Raw genomic sequence first — 25,737 nt, 5'->3', positions numbered from 1 at the left:
GACTCCTTCAGCTCAGAATGATCTTTAGAGGTTCACATGGTGTCACACAGTACCTGTTGGGATGGATAATAAAATCATGGGAATCCATAAGTCTAAAGGACTTACTCCCTATCTTCCTGAAGATCATTATTATTTAACTAAGGAAATAGTTACTGAAAGGATAAGAGTACTAAATTCCATCTGATTCTGATAGACAAAATTCATTCATTAACATGATATTATCAAGACCACCACTATCCATTAAAAATATAATTAATTCACAACCTCTACCCTAGTGGCTTAAGCTCATCTATGTACTCAAGTGGGTAAAATCATTGTAATAGTAGTAGTAGTAATAGTAGTAGTAGTAGTAGTAGTAGTAGTAATAGTAATAGTAACTAATAATAATGATAATGACAAGACTGAAAATTTAGACACCAGAGACATACATTAAACAGATACCACAATGCAGAGGTATTATTTGCACTCCCAAAGGGTGCTGCCAGGAAGTATAATTGGCATGCAAAGTAGTCTGGAAGATGAAGGCATGCTCCCTGAAGAAGTATCACTTAAGCTGAGATCTAAAAGATGATAGGATTGAGGCTGCATATTTTGATTGAGCCACTATATTTTCTGTGTCAAGCAGATCCTTGAGGTAGGAAAGAGGAGGCACTTTCTCAGAGATGGAGTGTGTTCATGTGGAAATGTATATTGGTCATAAAGAGGCAGAAATTTGGCTTCGGAGTAAAGGAACCCACTCAGATGCCTTTAAAGCAGCGATGTGAGTGGGTGACAAATTGATATTGATCTAAGCTTTCCTTGTGTTTCATGATGTTCCATGTTCTGTATAAATATTAACTTGGCATCCTCATTATAGGAACGGCATCTTTATTTTACAAGGAAGAACTGAGGCATAGTTTAGTTTTCTCAGACTTGTAGGACTTGTAAGTGGTAAAGGATGATCAGATTTACATTTTGCAGAATGATTTAAATTTGTGTGCATGTATTCTTGTACATGCTTGTGCTTTCTGGAGTTGGTTCTCTCCTTTCACCATGTGGGATCCAAGAACTGAACTTACATTATCAGACTTCTGTGGCAAGCACCTTTACATGCTAAGTCATCTCATTAACACTTGATTTATATTTTCAAATTATTACCTGGATGTGAAACTGGGGATATTTATTAGTAAAACCTCCCAGAAACTGTTGAAATATGAAAACAAAGAGATGGTGGTGACAACACAGACTACAGCTGTGGTGGGCATAGAGCTGTGGTGGGCATACAGCTGTGGTGGGAATGGTGTTGGTGATGGCAGAAGAGCCATTTCCCTGCCGCTCTCTTTCTCGCTTTGTGTTCTCTTCAGCCCCATCTTGGGTTGCCACTGTGCTATCTAAAGATTTGCTGTGAGTCTCCTTAGGACTTCCTAGCTGAGGATTTAGCAAACGAACACCGCATTCTGGAGGCTGACTCTTTCTAAACTTTGTTTCTTCCATTCTTTCCTAAGAACTATGGGTCTGAGCTAAGGTGGATTATCTGATTGGAAGGTTTTCATGTTTGAGTTCAGAGTACAGATAGATCACATGGCATGTTAATCATCTGTAGGATTTCAAAGATAATGTTATATGGCTTGCCTTCTCAAGAAATACCTAGGATATTGGCTTGTGTAGCAGGAATCTTAAAAGTTCTTATTAATAAAATCAAACCCGAGGCGAGTTATTGGGGTCCATGCTGGTAGATCAGAGAGACAGAACAAGCCACAGCTATCTCACCTCGCCGGATCCTCAGCTGGTCTTGTCTCCTCAGACTGGAGGCTTCTGAGTCCTCATCCGGAATGGGTCTCAGCTGAATTACTGCTCAAAAGCCTGAATGCTTAACCAGCCAAAATGCTTCTAGTTTCTGGTCCTCACACCTTACATATCTTTCTGCTTTCTACCACCACTCCCTGGGATTAAAGGCTGGCTTTCTGGGATTAAAGGTGTGTGTCACCATGCTTGGCTATTTCCAATGTGGCCTTGAACTCACAGAGATTCAGAGGGATTTCTATCTCTGGAATGCTAGGATTAAAGGTGTGAGTGCCACCATTTTCTAGCCTTTGTATTTAGTGGCTGTCTGTTCTCTGACCCCAGATAAATTTATTAGAGTACACAATATTTTGGGGAACACAATACTACCACAGGCTTGGACAGATGGCTCAGCTGGCAAAGGCACTTGCTGTCAAGCCTAGTGAGTTCCTGAGTTTAATCTCTGGAACTCACATGGTGGAAGAAGAGAACTGAATTTCTCAAGTTGTTCCTGATACCCACACCCATGCCATGGCATGTACTCACCCTTTCATGAACACAAACAAAATCAATGTATATAAAATTAAAAAATAATTATTTAGTATTGATTTCTATCCTATCCATCTAGAAAACCCATTAAAGCTACAAGGTGAGTGGAGCAATGGTTTATTTTTACATGAACAAAGCTGATATAGTGGATCGCCTGATGTTTTCTATACACAGGTTCTCAAAAAATAGAACTCCTTCCTCTTTTTCTGTTTAAATTGATAATCATTCAAAGGTGTCTAATGTTTTGACATTGCAACATGACTCTGTCATCTAAAAGTTCACTCTCAAGACCCATACAATTGAGTTGTAAAAAATAACATGTAATCTGTGTTTTAAATAAGTTTATGATCTTGGGTTGGGCTGTATTCGTAGCTCCCCTTGGCCACACATGGTACATAACTACAGGTTAGACTGTGGGCTAAGAGGAAATAGGCATTGTCCATAGCTGGGCACACTGTAGCTAATGGAGAGAGATGAGTTCTCTATTTTGAGTCTCCTAGCCTAGTGCAATTGAGGAGAGAGCTAGTGAGGGGGTCACTAGTTTATGTTTTTGTTTTGACACAGGGTCGCACTTTGCAATGCTAGCTGGCCTGGAACTCTCTGTGTCAATCAGACTAGCCTCAAACCCAGAGAGATCTGTCTGCCTTTGCCTCTTTCGTCCTGAGATTAAAGGTGTGCACTACCACACCTGGGATGGGCTCACTAGTTCTGAAACAGTTGGTAACACACGTTTGTGAGCACCTGCTTATTACTAGCTATTAGCATTTTTATTTCCTATTTGTCCCTCCTTCCATATTCAGTACACCAAGGCCACGGCAGTAGTTTAGCTAGTAGGATTTGTAGTTATTTCACTTGGGGCTGGGAGAAGCATTTGTTTGCTTTACTGTAATCCCTTTGTGGCTGGCAGTGTCGATTCTTCCTAAGCTTTGACCTTGCTGTGAATGAGACATCTTCAGAGGTTTTTTTTACTCTCTAAAATGAAAAGAGTTGATATTTAATATACTTTCTTGTTCATCACAGTCTTATCAGCAGGCGAGGGTGACAAGTGAAATTTTAACTGCAGAATAAAAAAGTCCAGGTTACCTGGAAGTTGCAGTTGATCTAAGAGCGTGAGTGAAAGAATTTTGCCACATTTGAAGCTGAAGGAAGCTTTAGGACATTCCAATGTCTATCTCCAAAAAAGATTCCTGTAGGGACAAATATAAACATTTGACAAATGGACAAAGTTCCATACACTTTGTGAGCTTTGTTAAAGTGTCATTCTGGGCTGCCTGTTAAACTATGGGGAGCTGATTTCAGGTGACAGCTCTCATTTTTTGCTCTGCGACGTTTAATTTTGCAAGCCATATTTCTATGAAATCTTGCTGGACTCCTAAGCGATAAAAGTTTTTTTTACTACCTCATGGAATCTAACTCTTTTTTCATTCATTCATTCATTCATTCATTCATTCATTCATTCATTTATTGAGAGAGAGAGAGAGAGAGAGAGAGAGAGAGAGAGAGAGAGAGAGAGAGAGGATGAGAGAACACTACTGTGTGGAGTCTTAGGATAACTTGTGGGAGTCATTTCTTTCCTTCCCTATCTGAGTTACAGGGATTGAACCCAGGCAAGTGCCTTTATCTGCTCAGCCATTTTTGGAAGGAGACTACCATCTCATCAGCCTCTACATTTCATTTTTAGTTTATACTTTTTCTATTTCTTTGTCACCATACTTCATTTCCAAGTTATAATGGCTCAGAAAGTTCTCTGCCTCTGGTAGCTTCTTTACTTTACTCTATCTAATGGAAGAATTACAGCGAAAATACTGCATTTTGATACTTTATTTCCTTGATCAAAAGTCTCCTGTGGAGTTTGGGGCTCTCTGAATCTGTCTACCTGCTTTTGTTTTTTGGTCCTTTTCTCAATATTAGTCCTAACATTCCCCCCCCCCCCGCCCCCCCCCCGGGTGCTTGTGATAGAACCCAAGCTTTCACACATAGTAGGTAAGTGTCCTACCACTTAGCACGCCCCGTGCCTAATGTAATGCCTGTGTATCCCAGTGCATTTCTGCCTTCATGCCTTTGCTCACACTGCTCCATTTTAGATAGTCATTGCCTCCCATCTCCTCAGAACTTTCAGATTTTGATCATTGTCCAGTCTTTTCATTTCATTTCCTCCCGCCTTTTCTTCCTCTCCCTACTATTCTTTTCTCTTCCCTTCCTGCCACTGCCTCCCTCTCTTTTACCCCCTCCCCTTTCCCTGCCACTGTTTCCTTGTCTCTGTCTCTGATCTGTCTGTCTGTCTTACTGGTAAGCCATTCTCCTGCTTCAGCACCCCCAACTGGTAAGATAAGAGGAAGTGTGCTACCACAGTCCTTCCTTTCTGTTTATGAGATAACTCTTGTCATGTAACCCAACTCTCCTTGAACTCACAAGGTAGACCAAGTTGGCCTCAAACTTGCAGTCTTCCTACTTTGGCCTCTAAGTGCTAAGATCATAGTTGTGTGTCATCACTCTGGTGAAACCAGGATGCTTAAGATAAAGGTCACAATCACAGAACTGGTTTGGGAATTTCTTGTGTGCAAGGCTGTGTCCAGTAACCCAGTCCATACTAATTTTAGTATTACTAATATAATAGACAATACATTCTGACTTGGTTATCTGATACTGATGGTTACAAATTAATCTGCTCTTTAATATACGATATTTCTTTTAAAATATATATTTGATAAGTTTTTATCTGAAGAACTATTGAATACAACACTTTTAAAATGTTCACCTTTAAGTTATAATGATACAGGTTTTTTCTTTTTTCTGAGAAGAGAAAGAGTTCCTGTGTGTAACAGCCCTGGCTGTCCTAGAACTCTCTTTGTAAACCATACTGACCTCGAACTCACAGAGATATGGGATTAAAAGTGTGCACCACCATGCCTGGCTATGATACAGCTTTAAATGCTTTAAAATATGTATAACAATGAGAAAAATACCCTCTAATAAATGTTAGAATTTTATTGTAGTATGTCTATTTGACATTTCTAGGGAATGAGTCATTTATATCATGCATGCATTCCAAACAGTAGAAGATTTTCTGCCAAGCCTTTCATTTTCATGTTTAATGGAATGCTATAAAATGTACTACACATGTTCTATATCTGTTCTCTGGAATCACCGAGCTGTGTCGTGGCTCCAGATGTTTGTAGTTGATGACAGAAGACTCCAAAGCTGGAAACCGGATTTGTCCTTTCATACAAAGAATGCTGTCTAATGCTGAACCACAGTGGACTCTGTGCACACTGTGATGCACTGAGGGCTTCTGAGCTACCGTTTTGAGATGCACATAACTGCTGGCTTCCTCCGAGATCTGAGCTTCTGTCCTCAGTGGTTCCAGTTCATGCTTTCTTCTCAGTTGTCAGTGGTTTTACAGTTCTGTACTTTGAAGAGCATCATTGTTCTCTCTGCTGGTCACTGTCAATGCACGAGTTTTCTCCCGTGAATGGTGATTCCACCACAGCTGTTTGTGTGCTCTACCATACACTCCCTTTACACACACTTCTTAAATTCTATGTTGCTTTGTATCTTTTTCTTGCCACTCTCTCTAGATTACCCATTTTATACCAAATACTCCGCCTTTACAGACCTATGGCAGGGAATACAAGCACTCTATTGTTTTCCCACCTTAAGATGTCCAGAACATCAGATATTGTCTTTAGGAGCAGTGTTGCCCACCCTGCTGTATACTGCCAGGAGGCTTTAGACTCTTTAAATGCCAAACTGTGTGCTTATTCTACATATCATATTATAAAGATTTATTTTGTTCTATAGCATAGTGAGACTTAGAATACAATGTGGCATTCATTTACCAATGGACTTTAATCTTAAAATATTATACCATGCAGTATAAGAATGATTTTTACTAGGGTAATACTATACTGGTAAACATGTAGAGAGGACCGTGTGTCATCTGCTTCTGAGGTTCCACTGTTTACTGTTGAAATGACTCTCCTGATTGATATTTATATGTAAACTCTTCTTAATCATTATTTTCTCATCAGCTTATTCACCATTTCTCTCTTGATCTTAGGTTCCAAGGAATCCTGAGATCCCTAATCCAGCTGTAGCTCAAAGAGAAGAGCAAAAAAAGATCGACGGAGCTGAACCTCTTACTCCACAAGAGACTGAAGAGAAGGATAAACTTCTTACACAAGTAAACTATTTTAAGTGAATGAACTACTTCTAGGCAACAGATAGAAAAAAGTACAAGTAATACCTGCCTTTTAGTGTATAGATCCAGTGGTCCTGATTCTACATACCCATAAACACACATTTTGACTATGTATCTTTATTTTTTAGAAAATTCCCTTTGTAGAACATGCTCTTTTGGAAACATTGGGGCAACATATACATGGAAAAAAGAAGTGTCAATTATTAAAATTAAGATACATTTTTAACCAATTATATTAAGGACAGTGAGTCCAGATTTGAATTTTGATAAAAATTTCCAACATATACCTGAAAATTAATTTGATTGACTTGACCCCTGAAACCAATTTTTTTGTTTATGAAAAATTCCCTTTGAAAGAAATTAGAGTTTTCAGGAAAGAACTTGAATACAATGAGAAATGCCTGAAGCATTTTAATGTGATCATTGTGTAATTAAAAGCTAACATTAAATAGGGAAGGTTTCTAACTTAAAGCTTTCAAGTTATTGTTGCTTTCATAAATTTTGTATCACACTTCTGAAATGCGTTTTGGCAAAATAAGCCAATTGTGAAGTTATGACACTGCCTTAGCCAGCTATATTTCTTTCGTCAACACTTTCTGGAAGGGTGTGCCTGGCACAACAGGAGGCAGTCAGTTCTCCAGTGTAATTGTTAACTGAGAGTTTGGGATATTTCCCGAACAAAGGAAGGATTCCTGCTTGAGGTGATGTATACACCAATTGTAGAATGTGTTTTACAATATCACACTGTGTCCCAGAAACATGTGTTAATAAAAGTCAAATAAGAGTTTTATACTTATATGTTGATACAGGCCTTTTCCTTTTAATAGCATATAATTTTGCTGAGTGAAATATTTTCATAAGTTCTTGAACAAATGCCTGGAAGTCACCAAGTTTAGCTTGAAAGTATAATTGCAGTTGGCAGAGTTTTAAGAAGTACCACAGAATAAAACATTTAAATATTCATGTTTGCTTTTATTTTAATTTCAAAACTTATTTCCTGAGCACAAAAATAAAGTTATGCCCTTTGAATACTACACTGCTTATAATATATTCTGAATATACAGTATAATGTGAATATGTAATCTCGATTGAGATAATTGAGTTTATAATTAGAAGCATAATCAAGTTTTTTGTCACTAAGAGTTGAATTTAAGCCATCTTTTTCTGATGCTACAAATTTAATGCTTAATTTTTTTTAGTTTTTTATGTTTTCCGTGATGGTCTTGAATTTACTCTGTAGGTGAGAAGATGACCTTGAACTTCTGATCCTCCTGCCTTCATCTCCTGAGTGTTGGAATTACAGGCATATGCTACCATGTCTGGTTTATGTGCAGTCAGGAATTGAACTCAGGGCTTTTCCCATGCTAGGCAAGCTCTCCACCAACTGAGCTACATTACCATTGATGGAATAACAATTGTGAAATGACTTAAAGCAGTGGTTGTTGTACATTTTGGTAAAAAAGGTCAGATGCCTGAGTAATGTTCTGTTTACAGAAATTTCATTTATTTATAAAGATTATATTCATTTTGCTTAGTAATATAATCTCTAAAAAGTCACTTTATTATTATTGGGAGAGACACATGCATGTTGAGGCATGTATGTAGAGGTCATAAGACAACTTTAGAGACTCAGTTCTCTGCTTCCACAGTGGGATACAGGGGTGGACCTCAGGGTACCAGGCTTGCATGGTAAGCATTTGCAACTGTTGTTCTATCTTGCAAGCTCTTATGAATACAATTTTGAACAGAAACTACTTATTCTCTGTAGTTTGGAATTATCTAGAAAACTACAAAAGTTTTACTGCATTCTTTCTGGATTTTCTCTCAGTGTTCTTTCAATTCAATACATCCACATCGCTCTCTCTTAATTTACGTGAGAACAGATCTGTGGAAGAAAGTCACTGAGACACTGAGATATCAGAACTTAAGCATTTACATTAGAATTTATATGAGAATGGTATTTTAATGTTATAGGCATCTGAAAAATATGGAATTAAGACTATGCAATGTCTTAGAATTATAAATCAACTTAAAGTACTTGAAAAGCTCATTTCTTTTAAAATAGAAAAGCAGTTATTTCTCTAACAACTCAAACTCAGCTTTTGATTCTACATTAAAGAAATGAGCTTTATAAAGGGGCACATGTTAAGTGTTTTAAACTGCTTCTATTACAGCCTTGTAGAGATATAAGTAGGATAATAACTGAATTTATTAATTTAACATCTACTGATGATGCTTAACTTTTTATCCATAGGGCTTCACAAACTGGACTAAACGAGATTTTAACCAGTTTATTAAAGCCAATGAGAAGTATGGGAGAGATGACATTGATAATATCGCTCGAGAGGTAGAGGGCAAATCCCCTGAGGAGGTCATGGAGTATTCAGGTTTGTATGTCATTTCAATCATAATGCTTTATTTTCAATGTATGCATTTCTTTGAAAAAAGATTTATTCACTTTTAATTGTGTGTGTGTGTATGTGCATGTATGTATGTAGGTCCATGTGGATGTATGCTATGTATGTGCAGGTGCCTATGGAGGACAGAAGAATACATCACATGCCCTGGAGCTGGAGTTATAGGTGGCTGTGAGCTGCCTGATGTGGTTGCTGGGAACCAAACCTGGGTCGTCTGGAAGAGCAGCAAGTGCTCTTAACCACTGAGCCATCTGTCTAGCCCCTGTTTCTTTGTCATTAACTTAGTTGTGTCTTTGTTCAGAGATGTTAAAACTTTTGTGAATGAGATGTAAGTAAAGATATAAGATATGGCTGCATTTGTACCCTGCTGTCTCTGGGAGACAACTAAGGAAGCTGGGTAAAGCTCTGCATAAACAAAAGTGAAAAACTCTGCATGAGTTTTTCATTCTCTCACTTCCCGGGTTTGGTCTTTTTAAGGTCTAGTCCCGAGGCTTCTGGTTTAGTGGTTTGAAATAGTCATTGTAGGTCATCCTTGAAGTAGAGAGTTCTTATCAGGCCCATTTAGAGACTCAACTGCCCTCGAGGAATTCAATCAGGTAGTGGCGGGCCCTATTAACTTAAGGCAATTTAGAATAGATCTAAAAAGATTTCTTGGTTAAATCTGTTCAGTGGTCCTTGAATCATTTCCCTCTCCTACTCAGCTGTGTCTTTAGCCTCAATTGGAATCAGAATAGCTGCACAGAAGCATGTGGAGTTAATATTAATTCCTGTGTCAGCGCATATCTAAACTCGGGCTTCTGAAAAGAAATTGTATTAAAATCACTTAATCTATCTGTTTTCTATGTGTGCTTAAATTTCAAATAGGCTGAACTTTTAAATTTTAGTCTGAATAGCAAGTATTTAGAATTGAGAGTGTTTTCCACAAGGAAGCAATGTTAAAAAGTAATTGTATGATTTCTTTGCCTCCTTCCCTTCCACCCCAGTTATTTGAAATAACTACTGAAATTCTGTGTTTACTAGGACAAAAGATTACAAAACTCATAAATAAATCCAAGTTTAATATTACTAGGGGTAGTTTTTAATTTATCTAGAGTACTAGTTAGTGCTTGAAGAAAATGATTTGTAACTAGAGAACAGCTACTTTGTTTTTCCTTCTGGAAATCTAAAAGGGAATTTTGAAGTTAATTGTGACTGGACATTATTTCATATAACATTGGATTCATGAGTTTCTTTTCCTTTTTACATTAGCATGACACTAATATTTGTCTTAGTGTTAAACATAGCTCTAGGACATTTGGGGGGCAATAGATGGGAGAGATCTAATTTCATGAAAGTAGAATGAAAACAATGTAAAGGACATGCACCCCGAGGGACGGAGCGTTGGTGTGGGGCAAGCTGCAAGTCGTAACAGTGTTTCTGAAGACATCAGGTAGCCAGGCATGACGATTCATGCCTGCAGTCCCAGCATTCAGAGTCTGAGGTAGGAGAATCAGGAGTTTGAGGGCAGCCTAGTCTGGATGGCATGTTTGAGGACAGCCTGGGTGTAGTGAGAGCATGTTTCAAAAATATAAGGACTAATGTAAGCATGGCTAGGGCCCTAGGTTCCACTCACTGCACTGAAATAAAGAAGGGAGGAAATAGAGGAAGAAAGAGAAAATGTAAGAAGAAAGAAATATGCTGAGTTGGGGTTTTACTTCAGTGGTAGAACTGAAGGTCCTAGGTCTGATTCCCAACACCATGAAAACAAAAATGACAATGACAAAAAGACTTTTTGTCAGATTTCCCTTAAGTTTGTCACTAAAGCAAGGACCATGAAATGAGTGTCAAAGACACGTACAGTGAGCTTTTCTGAAGAATTTTCTTTCTTCTTTTCTGAAGTTCTGTGGAGCAAGCCCAGGGCCTTTAAGTCCAGGCAAGTGCTCTACCCTGGCTCTACATATACTATTAGCCTTTCTGAAGAATTTTCTTCAGAATACAGGGAGATGGTAGGACTATTTAACTATTGGTTATCAGATTGGAGGCCATGTCAGAGGGTGGGGAGATTTGAGTGGGCTTATTTGACTAGTTGGAGAAGAATTGTACACAATTGGATGTTTAGGAGTATACTGTATCTTAACATAAGAAGTTGTGTGCGTGTGTGCGTGTGTGTGCATGTGTGTGTGTGTATGTGTGTGTGTGTGTGTGTGTGTGTGTAATAAGTGGGGGAATTCATAAATGAACATAAGTACTTATACAAACCATAAAATGCTAACATACCTTTCTTGCTATGCTATAAAAATGAAGAATTCAAGAAGGTAGATAATGTCATTAGAAGGCTTTTCACTGAAGTCATAGATGTGACTTATTAATGCATCAGATTATTTGGCTCATCTGTAAAATTTGATGGGGTGGCTCAGTAATTTAAATATTCTTCTGTATGTATCCAGTTAAAAAATCCCTCATCTTTAAAGAAACTGTAGGTGACTGGGAGTAAAAGATTAGTGAATGATTGCAGATATAACCAACAGTTTCTGTAGAAATCGCCACTTCATAGGAAAAAGGTGAATGATCTGGTAATGGGTTTATTTTCATTTTTCCTTACTAGAAAGCTATATTTACATTTATATGCTTCCCGCTACTATTTCACTTTATGCATTTGGTTTCTTTTGTAGAACATTTGGGTAAAATGATAACTTAAGAGCATTTAACAATTGATCATATTATACACAAACAGATGATACCATAGCTGTCTGTTAATTCTTTATTCTATAATTCCTTGTATTCATTTGCTTAAATGATAGTAATTTCAAGTAATAACTTTCTTTTTCAGCTGTGTTTTGGGAACGCTGCAATGAATTACAGGACATTGAGAAAATTATGGCTCAAATTGAACGTGGAGAAGCAAGAATTCAGCGAAGGATCAGTATTAAGAAAGCATTGGATGCCAAAGTACTATATTCTATTTCAGTTTATTCGTAGATTATTTGATTTGCTGTAGTGATTAGTTTGGACTTGTTATTGCACATTCAGTTAAGAAGTGCCATTTTGTTGAAACTTGCAGATTGCAAGATACAAGGCTCCATTTCATCAGTTGCGTATTCAGTATGGAACCAGTAAAGGAAAGAACTATACGGAGGAAGAAGACAGATTCTTGATCTGTATGTTACACAAAATGGGCTTTGACAGAGAAAACGTGTATGAAGAATTAAGACAGTGTGTACGGAATGCTCCCCAGTTTCGATTTGACTGGTTTATCAAGTCTAGAACTGCCATGGTATGTATTCCTTTTGTTGCTTATTTTGAAAAAGTCACATTTCTAGTCTTCTCCTTCACTTAGCTCTTCCAACTGTTAACACTACTTGCGATGCTAAGTCACTTGGTTTCTGCTATGATTCCCAGGGCTTACCACTTTGTGGTACATATTCCCTTTGTAACTAACCAAGTGAATTTTGAGAATGTCCTGCCAGCTAGCTCCCAAATCATGACATGGAGACTTGAATGCTCAGCCTTAGCTTAGGCTTGTTTCTACCTACCTATTTTTAAACTTAAATTAACCCATTTCTATTAATCTATGTGCTGCCTTGAGGCTCATTTACCTCATCTATATACTGTCCATCTTGCTTTCCTGCTTCCTCCATGTTTCCTTGCATCTCCACCCTTCTTCTTCCCAGCGTCCTCTCTGCCAGGAAACCCTGCCTAGCTATTGGCTGTTTAGCTTTTCATTTAACCAATCAGAGTGGCACTTCTTCACAGTGTACAAAAAGATTGTTCCACAATTAGATGTAGGGACAGAACAGTTGTTTGACGGGGTTCTCCAGATCATTGAAGTATATTGTTGAAGAGCAATGTAGACTTGCTTTTTTTAATTCTCTTTTGGAAATGAGATTTTATTTTGACTGTCATCAGACTTTGGCAGTGAGTTGGTTTTCTATCTTGCTAAGGGTATCTATGACCACATTTAATAGGTAACTCCTTTCAAAGCCATGCATTTAGATTTCTAGCCACTTGGGTTTTTATGCATATAAAGATATAATTTAGGGCAGCATCAATAGTTTGTAAAAGAAAAATGCTTAACTGCATTTTCCTGGAAATCACATTTTGGAACATATGTGCCCTTTTATGTGATGAAACATTTATTGAGTTCTGTGATATTTCAGTGATATTTTACTAATTTTTAAAAGGTTGAGAGCTTGATATTGGGTCTAGTTTCTGTAGTTATTAAACTAAGGCAGTAGGATGAAAGGGATTTAAAGTGCAAGAAAAGACTTAAGCTGTTTGCAATAAGATGATTGCAGAACTCTATAGCTTTCTTACTCAGTTACCAAGGGAAAAAAACTCCACTATATTAACAACCACTAGATGTCTCTGAACTCCCTTGCAAAAATTCTTATTTTTCCTCCATCTTCTTATTTTTTCAAAACATTTACCTCCATGCTCGTTCTTTCCTTAGATATTTAAATCTTCAGAGCATGTTTGCCAAAAGGCACATATTAATTATATACGTAATCACAATTTGGAACCATATTTTGTATATTAAAATTGGATACATCCTTTTATTAGCATTTAGAAGGCAAAATTTCTAATTTTTGCAGAATCTTTTAAAAACATAGTCATTTATTTTATACTTCAATATGTTAATTTAAGGGTATTTTTTAGGTAAAGTTTTTTATTATGCTAAAGTTTGATTTCCCTTCTAGCTAGTGGATAAATTTTACTTATATTTCTTGAATTAGAATGTGAGTTATATATTAAAAATATGTAGATATTTATGTAGTCTTTTAAGATTATGTTAATATCAATAATTATGGAGCTATAGAAATGGATTATTAATATTTATAGATCATCTTCTTCCCTTTGTTTCTAAAATAACTTCCTTTTTAGTGAATCATTTTCATAGTCTAGGGAGAGAAACTACCCTCTCGAGAGAAGCAGCTGTGATTTCTGTAATAAAAAATCATTGGTTTCATTGAAAAATCCTATCTTTGAAATAGAGGATGCAATTTGATTCATTTTGTGACTGTAGCTGTGTTCAAATTAGAATCTTTCTAATGATTGAACTTGGCTTACTAAAAGATTCTTCTTTCCCAGACACATCAACAAATAGTGTGAAATCTTTCTTAGAAAAAAATGTAAGAGCCCTAATGGCTATATTTTATGCACAAATCTCAAAGTACTGAATTCATGACATCTGACTTAAGTAACACCCAAAAAGTGCTTAAAGGAGTGAATCTCCACTTTCATATATGCCTCACTTTGAAAGGCTTCAGCTAAAGGTTGAAGATTTCGAGGCTCTTCTTCATTTAAAACTGCTGGCTGTACAAAAGAGAAAATAAGATTCAATTCCATCTCTCTGTGCTAAAAAGATTGTGAATTTTTCTTGGAGAAATTGTATGGTCTTTAAGTAAGTAATCAGCCTCTATTGAACTCCATAAACAAGCAGGAAGCATATGCTGAACTCGGGGTTTTAAGCTCAGAATTCAGAGCATATGAATTGCCTTACCACTTTCGTCCTGGGGCTGGGGGATCTTAGAATAGGGCCTAGTGTTTGGTCATTCCCAACTATCCCAAGTAAAAGGCTCTTTATGAAATGACTATGAGAAGAAATGATACTATACTGTATTAAATGTAATATCTCTTACATGATGCTGACTTGTCCCTTTATCAACATTAGCTCATTAAGTTTCTTGCCATCTTTGTTCATTTATTAGTGACTGATGTGACATAGCAATTTGAGGAGAATCTGAGAGTTCCAAAGGCAGTAACACATTAGTCAGTTCATTGGACAATACACATGGGGAAAGTACCTAGCCTCCAATCAGTTTCCTTTTAAGTACTTAAAGAAGAAAAAGTAAAATTTAATTCTCAGAAATAAACATTCATTGATTAAATGCTTATCATTTCCTCTATAGGATGGCTTCAGTTCTTGATTTTAGTGAAAAAATTCTTACATGTCAATTGCTGAAGAGCATTGTTTTTCTCTTTAGCTAGCTCAGGAAACTGTGCATTGCTTTGCCCATAGCCAAGAACATTACAGTTGAAACTGAGTATTAGTAGTTAGTCATTACAATTACCCTGTCTTTTGTAGTAGTTTAAATGAGTTTTGGCGATAGCATCTCAGAGAATCACATACTGTTGAATACTGGGTGATAAAATTTTCATGTTATTAGTTTGTTTTCAAATCACAACTTTATTATTAATGAAATTGTGCCTTATTTAAAAGTAATAAAATGACATTTCTCATTAGAACTGTAGGAGAAAAAAACTGCTTCCTAGAAAATATTACTATAGCTTTTATGAACTTGCTTCCCACTTTATATGGTTATCACAGTGGCTAGTAAATGATAATTAGGTTACTGGTTCCACACAGAGTATTTTATAAATATTCAATCTAGTCGGAAAAGATATTTCTTTTTAGATACTTTAGAGGAATAAGAGGGAAATAGAATTTTTTCTGGCTGTTCTATAACCACAATGATGCTTTGTTGCTTATGACTTTATATTTTAGGTTAGTACTTAACTGCATGTTGACAGCTAACATATTTGAGGACATTACACTCTTAATTAAATATAAGAAAGATTAATAATACATTGGCAACATTGATAACCAGTAAAATGTTCTGACTGGTTCTTCTTGAGAATGGCGTTTTATGTGACCTGAAAAAGGAAAGAAAGCTTCTAGGAGTAGGAGGGCAGAAGAAAAGAAAAGCATTTGGGAAAGATGTGAGGGCAGAGAAAAATGGCAAAGACATTAAACCTAATTCTTTGTAAGTCAAGTACATTTTAACTCATAGGAACCTGTTTCTTACCCTGTGCTTGAAAGACGAAAATGTTCCCTCTCTGCCTTAATTTTGAAAACATCCTATAATAGAGGAGGTAGTGGTTAACTTTGCTATATGGCAAAGGAATCAAGGAAATAGCTTTCACAGAGAAGGCACGTTTCCAGTTGTGGAAGCAGGATTATGCAAAAGGGATAAATAAGCCCAGTATATTCCAAAAGTAGTGATATGTGCATGGGGAAGTGATAGAAGAGGATGTAACTGGCCGCTGAGTGATGAAGGAAACCGCTGCATTGAGGTCATTAGTGTGTAGGAAGTAGGGGAGTCAAAGACAGATTTTAGCAGGGCAATGGTATGATCAGATTTATGTATTTTAAATACTGCTCTGGTGGAAGTAGATTGATGTATGCCTCACTTAGCAGTTGTAGTAAAAACTCTCTAATTCCTATCTTGTTTCCCATCTTATTTTGCTTCCTTTGACTAATGTGCCACTGTCTGTCCTGGAGCCAGTTTTCCTACCACATTTTTAACCTTGAAGTGAAGTTGGTTGTATTCAAGGAGATCAGCATAGGATCTTACCCAGAGGAGGCAATAGGTCAGGAAATCAACACAGGATGTTTGGACTTCAGTTCGTTCCAACCTCTTCAGTTGGAAGGAACTGCACCAATATGCTACAATTTATTTCTGATCCTTTCTTCTGGACATTTGATTGTAATTCTTGCAGCTTTTATTTATTGGTAAGTTTGTGTATCAGTCGTAAATGCCATGTGTGCTTCACATGTAGCTACAGTGTTTCATTTGTAAGCCTAAACTCTTGGAACAATTAGAAATACAGTTGTACCCTAGTAGGGATCCATTTTGGGTATTTATACTAGTGCATCATTATGTGAAAAGGTAACATAATATTTTATGAAATAAGTTTTAAGTGAAAATACTTACGTAAAAGCATCATAACATTCAAAACTTGTTTGGGAAATGTAGACTACTTTTATTTGAACTTGAATTTCCATTGAGCTGCCGATATCATTGGACTATGAGAGTCTAGTATAACCTGCTGTTGTTTTTTGTTAGTATTATAGAGGTTCAAAAGTGATTCCAAATCTGGGATATAGTGCAGGCTTTGCAGATTAAGATATTGATTTCAAAAAAATAGGTTTTGAGGGGATAATATATAGGGAATTTATAAAAGAACAAAGGAGAAAATATACCCATTTTGTGATACTGAAAATTCTAGAACAAAATTCTGACCTTACAGAATTTCATCTACAAATTCAAAGACACACATGTGGAGTGTAGCTGTTTCCTTTATTTTCCTTTTTTGGTCTCTTATTCATTCATTCACTTTTGTCTTTCAACCCTAACAGTCAAACTGTATCCCATTCTTGTTTCAAATGGCATATGGGCTAAGAATTATTTTTTTACATTTTATAAAGAAATTCAAAGAACAGTATTTTGACATGTGAAAATTATAGTATAAAATTCCAGGGTTAGTATTTGTAACTAGGGTTTTATTTGAACCTAGGTTCATGCTCAGTTACATATGTTCAGTGACTAATTACACGCTACAATGGAAGAGATTAATAGTGTGACAGAGACTATCATTTGCAAAATTGAAAGTATTTGCCACCTATTCAATCTAGTTAAGTTTCTATTGTTGTGATATGATGCCATTACCAAACACAACTTGGGGAGGAAAAGGTTGATGTCTTTGGCTTACATATCCTGATTCACAGTCCATTGAGGGATGCCAAGACAGAAAGTCAAAGCATGAACCTGGAGGCAGGAACTGAAGCACAGACCATGGAGCAACACTGTGTACTGGCTTGTTCTTCATGGGTTGCTCACCCTGCTTTATTATATAACCCAGGACCACCTTCCCAGGGCATTACCTATGGTGTGCTGGGCCTTTCATATCAATCATTAATGTCCTACAGACTTGCCTACAGGCAATCTGATAAAGGCATTTCCTTAATCAGGGTTCTTCTTCCCAGATAACTACAATTTATGTCAAGTTGACAAAAAACCCACCAGGATACTGTTCTTCTCCTTTTTGTTCACAATCCTCAATGTAAGTTTTGCAAAACACAGGCAGCAATAGCCACATTGTATTGGCTAAATGTTATGCTGCCTTGAAATTTTCTTAATAGATAAATTAGTCCATGAATTAACCTTTACTGGAAGTTTTAGGGAAAGAACAAAGTGTATTAAGGTCTTTGCCAAGGTATAACACATGACCTCTAGTCCAAGTTTTAATAGAATCCTCATTCTCACTTGAAACTCCAATGATCACAGTCTTTATTTTCTTTATACCTACTGGCATTCTGGTCTTTGGGGCTCCCACAGGAATCATTCATAAATTTCTCTTTACAGCATTCTTTTCTACCCATCTTCCAACTTTTCCAAATCCCTCCAATAAGCTGTTTCCAAAGGCATCTGAGCCACAACATCTGGTAGTCATAGCATTACTACATTTTTGTGGTACCAGTTTTCTTGGTTATGCTTTTCATTGTGATGACAAATACATTAGAAAAACAAGGCAGTAAAGATACATTAATGAGAAGGGTTTCAGAGGTTTCATCTCATCAAGGTAGGAAGGTGTATGTGTGTGTGGTGGAGCAGAGTATCTTCCTTTATTATGGCCAGGAAGCAGAGATAATTAGTGGACTTTCTCCCTTCCCCACTGTCATTCCATCTGGATCCCCAGCTTATGGAATAGTTGTGTGCACATTCAGGCTAGGTTTTCCTGTTTAATCCTCTCTGGAAACCCCCTCACAGGCAGACCGAGGGCTCTGCTTTACTAATCTGTGTAGTTCTCAACTCAATCAAGTTGACAGTCTACATTAACCATCACAAGTAGATTTATTTGTTAACGCAGTCTTCCAAGAAACATTTTACATGAGTTATGGGTAAAAGAGAGGATATTTACTCTAAAAACAAAGGGTTTGTGGTTCAGCAGATGATTCTGGTTGAGGCATGGAGGCTGCCTTGAAACAGGATTGTTTGGTGGGGGAGGAGATTGGCTTGTTCTCTTTGACGACACAAGTTAGGTAGGGAACCAGTTGTTAGATACCACAAGGTAACAAATAGCAGTGTTGTACAAGGAAAGGTGTTCATGTTGTTCAGAGTTGGAATAGCTAGGCTTAGAAGGTAGCAAGTACTCTGACTTTGGATGGTCAGGCTGCATGACTCATTAGCAAGGATCTAGTACTGGGGATTCATGATAAAAAAATTTTTAATGTTAACCCCTTTCTAATTTTGAGTCTAAGATTTTTATGGAGCGACAATCTGTATAAAGGGGTTTCCGAGCACAAAATGCACATTTAATTGTGTCCTGCTCAAAAATTGTCAGTTAAATTACATGAAAACCATCAAGTTTTTTTGCTGAATTGTTTATAACTTAGCCTTAGCCATTGCTGTTACCTTGTGTATGATTTGCCAAGTTGGCTTCTATTAAACAGTATTTCAGAACCAGAAAAATGTTTTGTGCTGAAATAGATTTGGGGCATGCTGACATTGAATCTTGCCACCAAGACTTCCAATCTACATTAGAATGCTAACAGCTCTGAGAAGTCCTGCCATGGATGTTTGTTTGCCCCTTTGAATTTCCCACACTTGTGAACACAGAATACTTAAAACATTTCCCACAGCTTTCAACACAGCAGAACAGTTTCTCAATTTGTCATTTTTTTATTGTCTTCTGTCGCCCTTAATTGCTTTGGCATCTCTTTTTCTGACTCCCCTGTGTTATTTCTTCTTTTTCTAAATTCATTCCTAAATCAAGAGTGGGGAAATGGCGAAAGAGGTAATTAGACTACAGAATTACAGAAGTTGACACTCCATGAACCATTCCCTTCACCTCAGAAAAACAGGAAGCTACATTGGAAGACAAGAAACAGAGAAATTTAAGCGAACAAAAGTGCTTGTCCTTTCTTTGATGCCTTTCTGTAGAGTTTGTTTTCTGTGTTTGGAGTAGTTAAGAGATAGGTTCAAAGGAATGAAGGTGAGAGCTTATTATTGTAGTTTATTTTGAATCATTTTGAGATATTCTATTTCCTTATATATAAGACTGTCTGAAAGTATTAGTATTTGTCCCTGAATCATTCATATGAACCATGACTATACGTCTAATGATATCTGCAGTCACAGGCAGCTATTACTTATTGAGAATAATAATAGCCAGAGGGTACAGCTTAATGATTCAAGAATCAGCTTTATAGAAAGAATCTATGTAGTCTCCCTAGAAACCAAGGATCAGATCTCATCAGGGTCAACTTAGCCCTTTCTATAATAGATAAATTGAATAACATGCTGTTTAATTTGTATGTGTATGCATTATTGAATAAAACTATGAAGAATATTTGGTCTGCATATTAAACGTATCACCATTACTTTGGTAAGTAATGGAAATTACAGTGTTATTGTTATCAGTTTATTTAACCTTCGGTAATTATGGACGTCACCAAGAAACTGGTGCTACATAAGATTGTTTTTAATTGGAAAACACAAATTTGTTAATGTACAGTATCATTCTGGCTAGGCTCTCTTTTCTGTTTCTTTGGTGGCTTGAATTAGAGAGTAGAAAATGTTTGGATAGTTGATAATATATCCAATTCAACATTTCCTGTGTTGTGTGTCAGTTTTCTAGGTCTTACTTAGAAAGATAAAACTGTGTTTCAAAAAAACACTTGCCATTTCTTACAACTTTATAAATTTCTCAAGACCTAAATGCTTATTTTGAAAATTTGGAAATACAGATATGTATAAAGAAGAAAATATTAGGTACTAGTTTAGCTACATGAGTTGCTGTGGCAAAAGCTCTTTCGAACTTTGGTACAAATGCATCCTCTACGGAACAAACAGACCCCATTTTTAAAAGAAAAAAAAAACACCACTGATCCTACTTTCAGAGCTAGCTGGTAGTAACTACTAGTTAGCATTCCATCAGCTACTTATAGTGTCTGTATCTCTTGTTACCAAGTACCCAAAATTAAGTTTCTAGGATTTCCCTGCTTTCAGTGTTCTAAATACTTTCTTGAAATATTTTATATATCTCTTTATTATAGTAAGTGTCTAAGAATGGGATTGTTAAGACAGAGGATGTGAAATTTAAAAACAATATTTCTTTGCTATTTCCAATTCATTTTTTGAAAGGTAGTGCATTAGTTTGCTGCTCAATGCTGTAACATAATACCACAGACTTAATAGGATAGACAACACTTCTTTTTTGTTGTCTTGTTCTGGAGACTGGAATCCAAGATTAAGGTGCCAACAAGGGTAGTCTGTTGGATAGATGGCAACCTTTTGCACATGATGAGGTGATGGGAGAATTAGTACCCTACCCTCTTTGGACTCATTCAACTTTAATTATTGCCATAAATCACCCCTCTCTAAATATAGTCAGAAGATGGCATTGAACGTCTTGGATCCCCTAAATATGAGAGTTAGGGCTTTAATAGATGGATTTTGGGGAGAAAGCTTAGTTTATAATAAGCAACATTGCCATTCAACATCAATGAATGAACGTTCTCATTTACATCTTACTGAAATAAGTATACATGCTACACCTATATAAGCACAAAGCATGGACATTATGAAAATGGTAGAAATGGCATTGTTTTTCTCCCAGTTCTTTAAGCCTTGGTTTCAGAGATCAAATTTTTTTTGTATGTGTGTATGCATGCACACATGTTGTAGACAGGTTGGACAAGTGCTTTACCACTGAACTACATGATCAGCTCTTGAAACTTAAAAAAAAGTCTTGTACCAGGGATGGAGAGTTGAAGCAGTGAAAAATAGCACTGGCTGTTCTTCCAGGGGAGTTGGATCCAGTTCTCAGAATCCACATGGTAGGGTGGTTCACAACTGTCTATAATTCCAGTTCCAAGGAATTTGGTGCTCTCTTCTGGTGTATCAGGCACACATGTTGTGTACAAACATACATGCAAGCAAACACTCATACACATAAAATTAAAATAAATCCTTAATTTTTTTGAAATTATGCTGAGTTTTTATTCTCATACTTTGATCATTTTTCTTTTTCTTGAGTTTGTTTTTAATTGCCAGAAAGATATATTTTGATTTGAATGTTTAACTGTTTCATGTTTTGTCAGGCATTTCTTCTTACATAGAAAAGAAATCATATATTTAAACATTATTTATCCTTTGGCATTAATTCATTATTTACCTTTAAATACAGCAAAGTGTAAAGGGTTAATAATAAACGAGTTTCCATATTAATGAATTATATGTTTAATGCTCACCATACGTTCATAAAATCTGTTTATAGTTTGAATGCATTGATTTGCTGGCAGTAAAATATAGTAGTGGCAAGGTTAATGCAAAAATCTTTTCAGATAGTGTTTACTCTGAATTAGCAAGTCCAGCCCTGATTCCCAGAACTTAAATCCCATAAGATGTGTGGCGAGAGACTTCTGTTGGCTAAGAAGCTTTGGGAACAGCTGCATCTTATATCCCGGCCTAGTGGTTCATGGTGAGCATCAGGAGCTGGAAGGTTCCATAAAGCCTTATAAAAAAGAAATCTATTTTAGCAAACTGCAACCAACCAAAATGCAGAGTTGAGGAGCCCAGTCTCAGTGGCTACATCTACAAAATACTCTCACACCTAAGGCTCAGGGAACATTGCAAAAGAGGGAGCAGCAAGATTGTAAGAGCCAGAGGGTCAGGGAGCTTTCTGTGAGACTGTGTCTCCTAGGAATGTCGGAAGTTACAGCCATGAGCTGAACAAGGAAAACAACAATGGACATGACAAAGTGGACAGGGAAAAGCCAACAAGGCCTCCATCCTACACAAAGAACTACAGGCATCCAAGAAAAGCCGAAGGGGAGGAAGAGCACAGTAATTGGCTTTCCAGTGCCAATGGTCAGCCTTGAAAACTAGAGCAGGTTATAATTAAGAGTATGTATGCATGTAATAACAGTGAAAAAGAGGTCATGGATTGAAAGAGAGCAAGGAGGGGTACATGGAAGGGTTTAGAGGGAGGAAAAGGGAGAGGGAAATGATGTAATTGTCCTATAAAAATATATTATAAAACGTATCTCAAAAAGAAAAAGAAAAAAAGGAAATCTGTTTTAACTTGTATGACCTCCATGTTTCCAAAACCTATCTTAGCCGTACAATATTCATTTATTCTTTATTTGATTTACATTACCATTTATTCTGCAGCATTTATAGAGTAACAGGAAGTTATAAGGTAATGTACAGGGAGATGAAATTCACCCTTCACACAGTTCTCCTCAGTGGTAACAACTTGAGTAGCTATAGTGTAACATTGCAATATGAAAATTCATATTAGTATAATCCACAGAACTTGTTGCAATATCATCTGTACAGGCATTGTGTGTGTGTGTGTGTGTGGCGCTGATGTAGTGTTACCATTTGAAGATTTGTGGAACCACTGTTTTCACAAGAGTCACTTGCACTATCTCTAGCCACACCCATTCTGCTAGTCTCTGTAGCATTTGGCAACCATTGACTTGTTCTTCACGTCTCTAATTCTGTCCTTTTAAAGGTGTTCTATAGCCACGCAGGGTGGCACATGCCCAATATCCTAGAACTAAGGAGGCTGAGACAGGAAGATTGCTGCAAATTTAAAGCTAGCCTGATTACACAGTGAATTCCAGTCTAGCACCATGCCTCAAAAACATATTATATAAGCGGAAGCACACTAGGCATAAACTTTGTGATTGGATTTTTCACTCAGAATAATTCTCCGGACTCCATGATGTTTTGTATATCATTTGTTCCTTCCATTTTATTGTTGTGTAGTGTTCCATGATAAAATGGAGCAGCAGCTTGTTTAACCTGTCATCCATTGAATGACACTTACCCCCCCCTCCTATTAATACCCTGTACCCTAGAACAAATGGTGTTGTAAAGACTACTGGTTTGGTGAGGGGATGGAGAAAAAAAAATACAAATTTTGGAAACTTTCTTCTACAGAAATGATACAGTTAAAGAAGTATCTTATCTTAAAGGATCAAATAAGTTTTAGAAATTAAGTTCTTTATTCTTTTGTTTAGGAATTCCAGAGACGCTGTAACACTTTAATTTCATTGATTGAAAAAGAAAATATGGAAATTGAGGAAAGAGAGAGAGCAGAAAAGAAGAAACGGGCAACTAAAACTCCAATGGTAAAATTTTCAGCATTTTCCTAACTTTTAGGTAGATTTCCCTTTTTTTACATCTTTACAAATGTTTATACTATGTTTAATGCCATAATGATACCCGTTACCAAGCTGGGTTTTATGAACTGCTAATTGGTTTTAGACAGAAGAAAAATCACACCACAAACATATTTCCTTTTTGTTTGAAGAACTTGTGGTTAGAAACTCCCTTGTTACAGGACTCCATATTTAAGAAATCCCTCACAAATCTAAGCAGAAGCATAATGCAAGCGAGATCATATGAATTGAGGCTAGGTCGCCACGAGAGTAGGGAAGGTTTAGAGTTGGGATGGGATGGTGTGGAGATTGAAACCTGGAGTTCTTAGTTGATCAAATAAGTCATTTGATCTTTGTGGAACTGTGTGTGTAAATGGGAACCCTGATCAGACAAGAAAGCTTTTTTTGACAATAAGTTAACTGCTGGATAAAAATGTGATTTTAATCCTGTCTGGTTGCTGTGTATATCTATGAGTCAAAATGTTCTTTAGAAGATCATCCTGTTTGAGTGTGCTAAGTAGACCACCATATTTTATCAAATCTAAGATGCTTTCTGTTGTGAGACACAGCATTTTTGTGCCACTGAGAGATATGATGCCAAGTATCATCTGTTATCAGTTGTAAGATACATCCTGATGTCAGAGATGCTAAAAGGGGAAAATGTGCATCATAGAAGATATGAAATATGGTGTGTTAACATCTATCTTAAGGTTATAAAATAACACTCATACATAAAAATTTCCCCAGAAATTTAAATATTAAGTAGTTCTTTAAGATAAGAGTACATTTATAAGCCATGTGTAAGTAGATACTTGATGACTATTTTTGATGGATATTTTATGTCTTTTCATAAAAAGAAACACCTTTAAAAGTTATTTTACATTGGGTTACATAGTTTGTTGGGCTATGTAGAACATTAACTATGAGTGTAACACTGAAGTGAATATTCATGTTAAAATTTCTTTAATGCATTTGCATCCTAGATTTAACATTGTTGGGCCATTTAAAAGTGTGCATATTGGAGCAGAACATTAAATCTGTTTCCATTTTAGTCACAGAAAAGAAAAGCAGAGTCAGCTACTGAGAGCTCTGGAAAGAAGGATGTCAAGAAGGTGAAATCCTAAAGCCTAGAAATAAAGTTTTAAATGGGAAACTGCTATTTTCTTGTTCCCATCTTCAAATGCTAATTACCAGTTCCAGTGTACTCATGGTACTCTAAGGAAAAAAAAATCTCTTTGGTTTTGATTTCTTGCATATTTTATATATTTTACAATACTTTCTACCTAAAATGTGTAGCTTTCTATTTTATGCTTTCTAGTATTTTGTGTACTGTATTTTGTGCATTTCATGTCTTCATCAAATTCTTCTCAGTCCTTGTTGTTTTGAAGCTTGTGCTGAGGTTTTAGCTTTTCTATGTTTTATATGCCGCTGCTTTGAAAGAGAACCTAGATTCTATAGCTGTATTATTGTTGTTTCCGACTTGAAATTTCTATGGCTGTGGAAAAACGAATTAAAATGATTTGAGGAGAAAGACCTTTTCACTGCTTTGTTGCTTTCTTTTCTACTGAGTCTGGCTTGTATGTGTTACTGCATACTATGATTAGCATAAAAATTGTTTCTTTGAGGTCATCTCAATATTTTTTTCCTAAAGAAATAAAGGGTGAGAAAAGAAAGATATTAAAAAAGCCTAATATTTGATACTGTGCTTGCTGTCAGTATGCGTTACATTTAAATTATTCTCTAAATATGCAAGTGGGAAAATATAATAAAGAAATGCCTATAAGAAATGTAATTATTTCCTGTTTTTTTGTGCAGTAGAAAGCAATTGTATTTACTGAATTGTACTCCTCACTACTATGTATTTTTGTTGAAAG

The 25,737-nt window shown here is 36.4% G+C and overlaps 1 protein-coding gene across 11 annotated transcripts in view; it reads left to right on the top strand.

Moving 5' to 3' along the window:
• Positions 1 to 25,397, top strand: part of Smarca1 (SWI/SNF related, matrix associated, actin dependent regulator of chromatin, subfamily a, member 1) — a 69,935-nt gene extending 44,538 nt beyond the window's left edge. For 5 of the 11 annotated variants that reach the window (XM_037198842.1, XM_037198843.1, XM_028887342.2 and 2 more), the window contains 6 exons: positions 6,371 to 6,493; positions 8,766 to 8,898; positions 11,738 to 11,856; positions 11,969 to 12,181; positions 23,723 to 23,833; positions 24,916 to 25,397. In XM_037198842.1, the coding sequence (XP_037054737.1) occupies positions 6,371 to 6,493; positions 8,766 to 8,898; positions 11,738 to 11,856; positions 11,969 to 12,181; positions 23,723 to 23,833; positions 24,916 to 24,987 (771 nt within the window). In that variant the 3' untranslated portion in view covers positions 24,988 to 25,397. Of the gene's footprint in view, positions 1 to 6,370; positions 6,494 to 8,765; positions 8,899 to 11,737; positions 11,857 to 11,968; positions 12,182 to 23,722; positions 23,865 to 24,846 lie in introns of all 11 variants that reach the window. The other 6 variants (XM_028887344.2, XM_037198849.1, XM_037198850.1 and 3 more) reach the window with 4 other exon arrangements.
• Positions 25,398 to 25,737: the final 340 nt, after the last annotated feature.

This window comes from Peromyscus leucopus, chromosome X (assembly GCF_004664715.2).
Source record: "Peromyscus leucopus breed LL Stock chromosome X, UCI_PerLeu_2.1, whole genome shotgun sequence".
NCBI classification, from domain to species: Eukaryota; Metazoa; Chordata; class Mammalia; order Rodentia; family Cricetidae; genus Peromyscus; species Peromyscus leucopus.
Note: the sequence above shows the minus strand (reverse complement) of the source record. Positions and strands in the feature narration are given on the sequence as shown.